A 7,300-nucleotide genomic window follows, 5' to 3' on the forward strand; every position below is an offset into this window, starting at 1 on the left:
ACTCTGACCGTAGCACGCACTAATGTGGCACACACGCCGACACGCACACACACGCGCGCGTGCGCAATTAATTCGCCGTGCACCCGTTTAGACGAATGCTCCGACTTCTTTAAATGCTTATCATAGAGAGAACTCATCCCAAAAATGCCACCCAGAGGCCGGGGCCAACGATCCCCGTGCCTATGCTTGCCCCCCAGCACACGTATGCGAAGCCCCGGTGCAGTTGTGTTGACAGCGGGCGGTGCAGCTGGCGGCGGCGGCGGCGGTGGTGGTGGTGGTGGTCGTGGTGGTGGACAGTGTTACAGGGGTCAGAGCCAGGAGTCAAGGGGGCACATTCTGTGCACTCCTGACGCGGTGGAGGATGGGCAGCGGCAACAGCGACATGCCCTGACAAGCTGCCAGGCCTCCAAGAGTGGAAACAGAACACCAGCGGCATGGGCGTGCACATGCAAACACGCCTGCATGTATGTGCACACATTCAGGGGCACATATGTAAGCGGGTCTTATATTTCCTCAAATGCACACGCGCACGCACACACACACACACACAGACATTGTGGAATTAGTAATGTGACACCCGCGCCAGACGAGCGACTCCACCGGGCGCGCATCGAGCCCTCAGGTACAATTCCTTTAGGTTATCATTTTCATAGGCCATGCAAATGAGACGTGGAAGATGCAAATTCTTCCTGGATTGTTCATATTTATTTGCGCGGGTGTTTGAATTTTCTAACCACATGCAAGCGTGTGGGTGTGTAGGCCACCTTTCAATCTATTTGTACCCGCCCCACACACACACACACCTCCCCACATCAAGATAAGATAACACTTTATTGATTGCCGGGGGGGTGGGGATTCAGGTGTTACAGCCGGAGAAGGTGAGAGAACGGCGCGAATCAGAAAAGGGATAAAAAAAATAAATCAAATATATGTACACATGTGTAACTTGTGAGTCCCAATATGGAACCCATATATTAATCAGGTGGCAGGTACCCTGAAGTTAAGAGCAAGTATTTTACATTAGATAGTAAATAGTAACAGCTGTAGGTTCAGCTTCGAGATGTGTGTCCTCAGCTTTGTCATTCATTTAATATTCCGGGAGCGCCGCGAAGACCGGGAAGAGTCGTCTGATGGGAAAAGGAATGCCGGAGGCAATTACCTCCCTGATTCTGCGTCTTTGGGTCAAAGGGGTCCCGGCCCATAAACTGCTGGACACCAACACAGGGAGACCTCTGACCATAAAGGCCTTGTTTCACTCTCCCTCTGGCCCCTGACTTTAGCTGGTGGAAGAAGCTGCGGTTGTTTAATTTACACCACAATGAAGTTCTGTGTGAGGACTGGGCAAGAGTATGACTATTCATACAGCAAATACACAACAATAAGTACATGAAGACATTGTCATTGCGCAACTCTGCTCCGAGCACAACACCAAAGACACGGAGCACTGACCCCTTCAATAAATGTCCAACGCTCGTCCCGCCGCGTACCTTTTTTATCCACCGAATGGCGTACAAGTGTGACACATCCGTAATTACACGCCCCAAAAACCACCTGCAACAGGCGATGTCAGCACTGTAATGAACCCGACTGGTACTTGAGCAACCATTGTTGCAGTTGAACATGTTTGACAAGCTCAACAAGAATAAATACACGCTTGCCAAATAGGTGTTTTACCCGTCACAGTTGAGACACAATATCCTCAACTGACCCCAATAGATGGGTATAGATGTGTCACCCGTGAATTTATTCCTAGTGATAGAACTCCGACCCACAATAAACAAAGCATACTTTGAGCCGCCACCTGGAAAATAGGCCCCAACTAACAAAAGAGCCAAAATAAATAAATAATAACAACAACTACATATATATTTAATAATGCTAAAAAACAGATGATGATCAAAATGCATCGGCCGCAATCAGAAAACCCTAACACGCTCTTGAGTCTCTTGGTTCTGCTTTTCCATTCAGCAGTCACGGCGCTCAGAGCGCTGCGTGCAGGGTTGAATGGAACGACACGGATTGAACCATTACGTTCTGGGGGAAGGGGGGGGGGGGGCCCGCGTTAAGCCGATTTTAACCTGTATCCGCACGCCGAGCCAAATTCCCCGAACTGAATCGTTTCGTCGCGAGGCGCTCGGGCACGTCAATCGATCAACTCCGCCCGACAACGCGACCAACGTGAGGCGAACGTCGGGCGGGATTAAAATAATAATAACAACAATCCACCCCCCTGTGACGCGGGCGCGTTGGAGCCGTCCCAAGACGGCCCTTTAAAGCCTCCTCTCGCCACTTCCGAGACGAAGCGAAGTCGAGCCGCGCTCCGTGTCGCCCCGTCGCTCCGCCGCCGCCGCGAACGCGCGCCATGAACACACACGCGTGAGCGATGTGCGCCGCGTCCGCGCGTTCCCACCCCCGGATCCGGAGCCGATGCCCGTCCCCTGCCCCCCCCCCCCCCTCCTCCCCTCCCCCACGCCGACTTGGACCGAGCTTGCGGTGATGTCGCGGCGGCCGGGACTCCATTGACGCGTCGTCGTGCACGCGGATAGAGCGAACTCCCGCGCGCGCACGCGCAGAAACGTGGAAAAGACTTGAGAAAGCAGCAACAAGACCACGACCACCACCACCACCACCACCACCACCACCACCACCACCACGGAGGAAGCTGGATTACTCTTTCTACAACGGAATGGTGAAGTCTCCCGAAGGTCTTTTCTACATCGAAATGGATCAAGCACCACCAGGTAGGGTAGCCATTGTCTCCAAAGGGGGAGGAAAAAAAAAAAAAAAAAACCCAGTAAAAAAACAAAAACGTGTATATATATATTTTTAAACGCGTCTACCCTTTTTGGGGGGGCATCCCTTTACACAAATACGACGGTCGGCACAGCTGTCATGTCGCATTTCGGGTTATTAACGTGCCGTGATCGGTGTGTTCCCCGGTGCCCGTTGCCCAGGCATGCGGAGCGCTTCGCTGGGTGATTACGTAATACCTTTCCAGGCGCAGTCACAGCGGCTCGGCTCCCCCTCCCTCCCTCCCTCCTTCCCTCCCCCCCTCCTCGCTATTCTTTGTCCCGCCGCATCTCGCCGAACTTGGAGGCGAGAATGAAGACGGGTTCTGGGTTGCCCCCCCCCCGGGAACCGCCGCGTCGCACGTCTCCCCCGATCCGCCGCCGTCGGAGGCGCCGGGGAAACGCGAATGCCGCATGAAACGAGCGCTTTGTTCTCCCGCTGCAGCCGACCGTGGATAATGCTCGCTGCGCTTCGGGAAAGTAGGCTGCGAGGCGGCCCCGTCTCATGACTTACTAGCCTGACGTTTTAGGAAGTCAAAAAAAAAGAAGAAAAGAAAGAAAATCGATATTTTGATGTTTCCGCTTGACAAATACAACCGTTATACTTCACCGGTTGCGGCCAAAACCTCCTCCCGAGTGTCTCTCCCCCCCCCCCCCCCTTTTTTTTTTAACGAAACACTTTTTTCTGTAGACGGGAAGAATCTAACACAATAAATGTTTTTTTTTTTTTTTTATGCATTTGAACATATTTTACTCCCATTTCCCACAGCAGGTCCCACATACACACATACTTAAACCCAAATCTCGTTCCCTTCTTGCACCTGAACACAAAACATTTCTAAAGAGCCAATAAAAAGCAAGCCAGTCATTAATGGACTGCATGACTGTAGAATGATGAATTAGTGTGTGTGTGTGTGTGTGTGTGTGTGTGTGTGTGTGTGTGTGTGTGTGTGTGTGTGTGTGTGTGTGTGTGTGTGTGTGTGTGTGTGTGTGTGTGTGTGTGTGTGTGTGTGTGTGTGTCTTTTTTTTTTTTTTTTTTTTTTTTTTTTGCTGAGTTAAGGAAGTTGAGGGCTCCATGCTTCAGTGTGGTGCTGTTGCACCTGCCTTTTGTTTATTTTAAGGGTCAGAAAAAGCACAGAGCGGATGGAGGGAGAAACCCACATTTTCTTCTCTCCCTGCTTCTCCTATATTCCCCCAACTGCCCCATGAAAGGCACTTTTGTCTCCCAGTGAAATATATCGCCCTTCACCTCTTCTTGATGCGGTTTGTCCTCATTTTTCTTTTTCTTTTTTTCGTGGGGGGAAAACGCTCAGTCGGTTGGTTGGAGGAAATGAATGTTTTGTTTGTGTTAGCGGTAATGGAGTAAAAAGATCTTTAAAGAGTTTTGGCCTAGATGTTAAGAAAGACAGTTTTTTTTTTGTTTGTTTTTTTTGGGGGGGGTTGTTTTTTTTTCGTCGCAGGTAAAATGAAGCTCAAATACATGCACTCTCCCTTTACTTTAGATTTTTAGATCTTGGACTGTGATATCAGTTGGAAACAGGCCTGGGCATGTCCCGGGGTTTTGACGGGCCTTGTCAAGCTGCTTGTCACAATCGGTGGGGGTGGGGAATACTGTAATCCCCGAGCACACAGCACACACAGAAAGTTGTCTTCAGATGTCACAATACCTTAAGGGACAAGTTTGCTGACCCTTCCTGAAAAATAATTGCAATCGTTTTTTTTTTGTTTTTTTTAATTACCACCCTGATCCTTTACATTTTTTCTTCTCACTACCTCTCTTGTTTCTGTCCATTGTTCCCTTAGCTCTTCCACCCAGGTCCACAAAGCCAGTGTCTTCCACTATGAACAACAATTTTCCACCACTGCCGGTGTATTCGCTGCAGGAGGCTGAGTGGTACTGGGGAGACATAACCAGGTAAACTACCAGACACTGCTCTCCCTGGTGGGGTTCACTTTTCGGGTGACCTCTCTACCCTTGGTTCACGACCACCTTTTTTCCCTTCAGGGAAGAAGTCAACGAGAAGCTTCACGACATGCCCGATGGTTCCTTCTTGGTGCGAGATGCCTCCACAAAGATTCAAGGGGACTTTACGCTGACCTTACGGTAAGCGTCAACGAGGAAACGCGCGGCCATGGCCCTCCTCCGTGCGATGGCGAGTTTTCCCAGCGCGTTGTTTTATGCGCGTAGCGTCACACTCTGCATTGTGCCGCTCACTTTAGGAAGGACGGCCACAACAAGCTGATCAAGATTTACCATCGCGACGGGAAGTACGGCTTCTCCGACCCCCTGACCTTTTGCTCCGTGATGGAGCTCATCTGGCACTACCAGCACCATCCGCTGGTGGAGTACAACGCCACGCTGGACCTGATGCTCACCCACTCTGTGTCCCGCTTCCAGCAGGTTAGTGAGCACCCGTGCCTTCCTCTGGGTCTTAAATTTGTTGGAAATCATTCAATGGGAGAGGACGAGGAGCCGTCATATAAAGTACGAGGATCATTTATTTTAGTTTTTTCTTCCGATGCAAGGACCAGGTGGCGAAAGAGGATAGCGTTGATGTGGCCGGAAGGAAGCTCAAGGAGTACCACAGTCAATATCAAGAGAAATCAAAAGAGTTTGACCGCCTTTATGACACCTTTACAAAGTCCTCACAGGTGAGAGGGGGGAAAAAAACCTAATAGTGATGCATGCAAAGTGAAAGTGGACGTTCGTAGTGGGAAAAAAAACATGCTCACGAGGAATCGCTCAGTGACGTGACGTATTTATCGCAAATCAGGAAATCCAGATGAAGAGGACGGCGATCGAGGCCTTCAATGAGACAATGATGATCTTTGAGGAGCAGTGTCGCGAGCAGGAGCGCTACGGGGAGGAGTTTGAAAGGAACAATCAATCCGAGTGGGCCGAGAAGGACTTGGAGAGGTAAATAATTCCATTCGGCTCCGAAAAATGTACCCCAAGTGTCCTTCCGCATGGGTTCCCTTTCTCTTCCCCGTTGCTGCGGCGCGACCCTTTTTTGGGGTGAAGTTTTGGTCTGAAACCCCCTGTCGTTCGATCTTTGTTTTTAGCTTCCTGATCAACTATGAAAAGCTGAAGTGTCGCCTCGGGGAGATCTACGACAGCAAAGTGCATCTGGAGGAAGACCTGAGGACGCAGGTGGAGGACTACAGAGAGACAGACAGGAAGATCAACAGCCTGCGGCCTGACCTCATCCAGCTACGCAATATCAGAGACCAATATCTCAAGTGGGTAGTAAATCACACCACGTACAAAAACGACATGAGGTCACCACCACCACACACCATTTGATGCTGTTTTTTTTTCTTCTGGTCATTGGCTGTCGCAAAAGCATTATACCTTGAGAAGCATGATATGCTGTGGTCGTATTTGTTAATTTCTCCCAAAACTAACCAGCTCGTGTTCTCCCATTTCTTTCACTCCCCTTCCTCATTTTGACAGTTGGTTGAATCACAAAGGCGTTCGGCAAAAACGTATAAACGACTGGTTGGGGATACAGCACAACAGCCTCGACGAGTGAGTCATTCAGCTGTTAATCCCAAATTTTAAAATGCGCCCGTCGCGGCAAAATAAAGAGTCCTTTAAGAAGCTTCTTTAAAACGACCCCTCGCTTCGATGTCTTCGCAGCACTTACGTGCTGAAGGGAGACGAGGAGGCGCTGCCGCACCACGACGAGGCGAGCTGGTTTGTTGGGGAGCTGAGTCGGACGCAGGCGGAGGAGATGCTCCAAGGAAAAGCCTCCGGAACGTTCCTGATCCGCGAGAGCAGCAAACAGGGCTGCTACGCCTGCTCCGTTGTGTAAGTATTTAAACATGGGGGGGGGGGGACTAGTAATGTTATATCAAGTAGTACACTATTGTCGTTTGGAGAAGGCTCACCACTCATTTCCCCCGCCACCCCCACCCTTTAGCGTGAATGAAGAAGTGAAGCATTGCATGGTCTACAGCACGCCGCACGGCTACGGCTTCGCCGAACCCTACGACGTCCACTGCTCGCTGAAGGACCTTGTTCTGCACTACCGCCTCAACTCCCTCGTACAGCACAACGACGCCCTGGATGTGCGGCTGTCGCACCCGGTGCACGCCGCGGCGCTGGCCTCGGTGCACACAGAGGACCACAAACTCTCGCAGACTCCAAAACACACAGCCGGGCTCCCGCCGGCCGCCCCGGAGATGTAGTCCGATGGAGGGGGCGAGGGTGGGAGGTGGGGGGGGGGACACGTTAACCGTAGCCGATGTGGGGGGACAATTGCGTGGAGGTGCATTGTTTTGCTGAGGAGGAGGAGGAGGAGGAGGAGGAGGAGGAGGAGGAGGAACGAGAGAGATTTGCACTAGAGCGATTCCAGCGGGCTTTGTGAATGGCTTTTCATGGATTGAAGTGGGACCGGAACTTGAATGTCAGCTTAAACTTTTTTCCCTCTTCTGTTTTTTTTTTTTTTTTGTTTTTTTTTACGAGACAGTTTCATCTTTTAGTTTTTGTTCTTTTGTACTTCATATAT

General features: G+C 50.7%; 1 protein-coding gene across 2 annotated transcripts; it reads left to right on the top strand.

Annotated features, from left to right (window-relative positions):
• Positions 1 to 2,318: 2,318 nt before the first annotated feature.
• On the top strand, positions 2,319 to 6,980 carry LOC307238264 (phosphatidylinositol 3-kinase regulatory subunit gamma-like; the record flags this gene model as incomplete). 2 transcript variants are annotated; one of them, XM_080011194.1, is made up of 10 exons in its annotated part: positions 2,319 to 2,741; positions 4,593 to 4,704; positions 4,795 to 4,893; positions 5,010 to 5,190; positions 5,316 to 5,441; positions 5,564 to 5,706; positions 5,853 to 6,029; positions 6,244 to 6,318; positions 6,430 to 6,600; positions 6,713 to 6,980. In XM_080011194.1, the coding sequence occupies exons 1-10, from the start codon at positions 2,687 to 2,689 to the stop codon at positions 6,978 to 6,980; spliced, it is 1,407 nt and encodes a 468-aa protein (XP_079867320.1). In that variant the 5' UTR covers positions 2,319 to 2,686. The 2 variants fall into 2 exon arrangements, with proteins under 2 accessions (XP_079867320.1, XP_079867321.1); XM_080011195.1 differs by lacking the exon at positions 6,244 to 6,318.
• Between the last annotated feature and the right edge of the window lie 320 nt (positions 6,981 to 7,300).

This window comes from Zeus faber (genome assembly GCF_960531495.2).
Source record: "Zeus faber genome assembly, chromosome: 12".
NCBI lineage: Eukaryota > Metazoa > Chordata > Actinopteri > Zeiformes > Zeidae > Zeus > Zeus faber.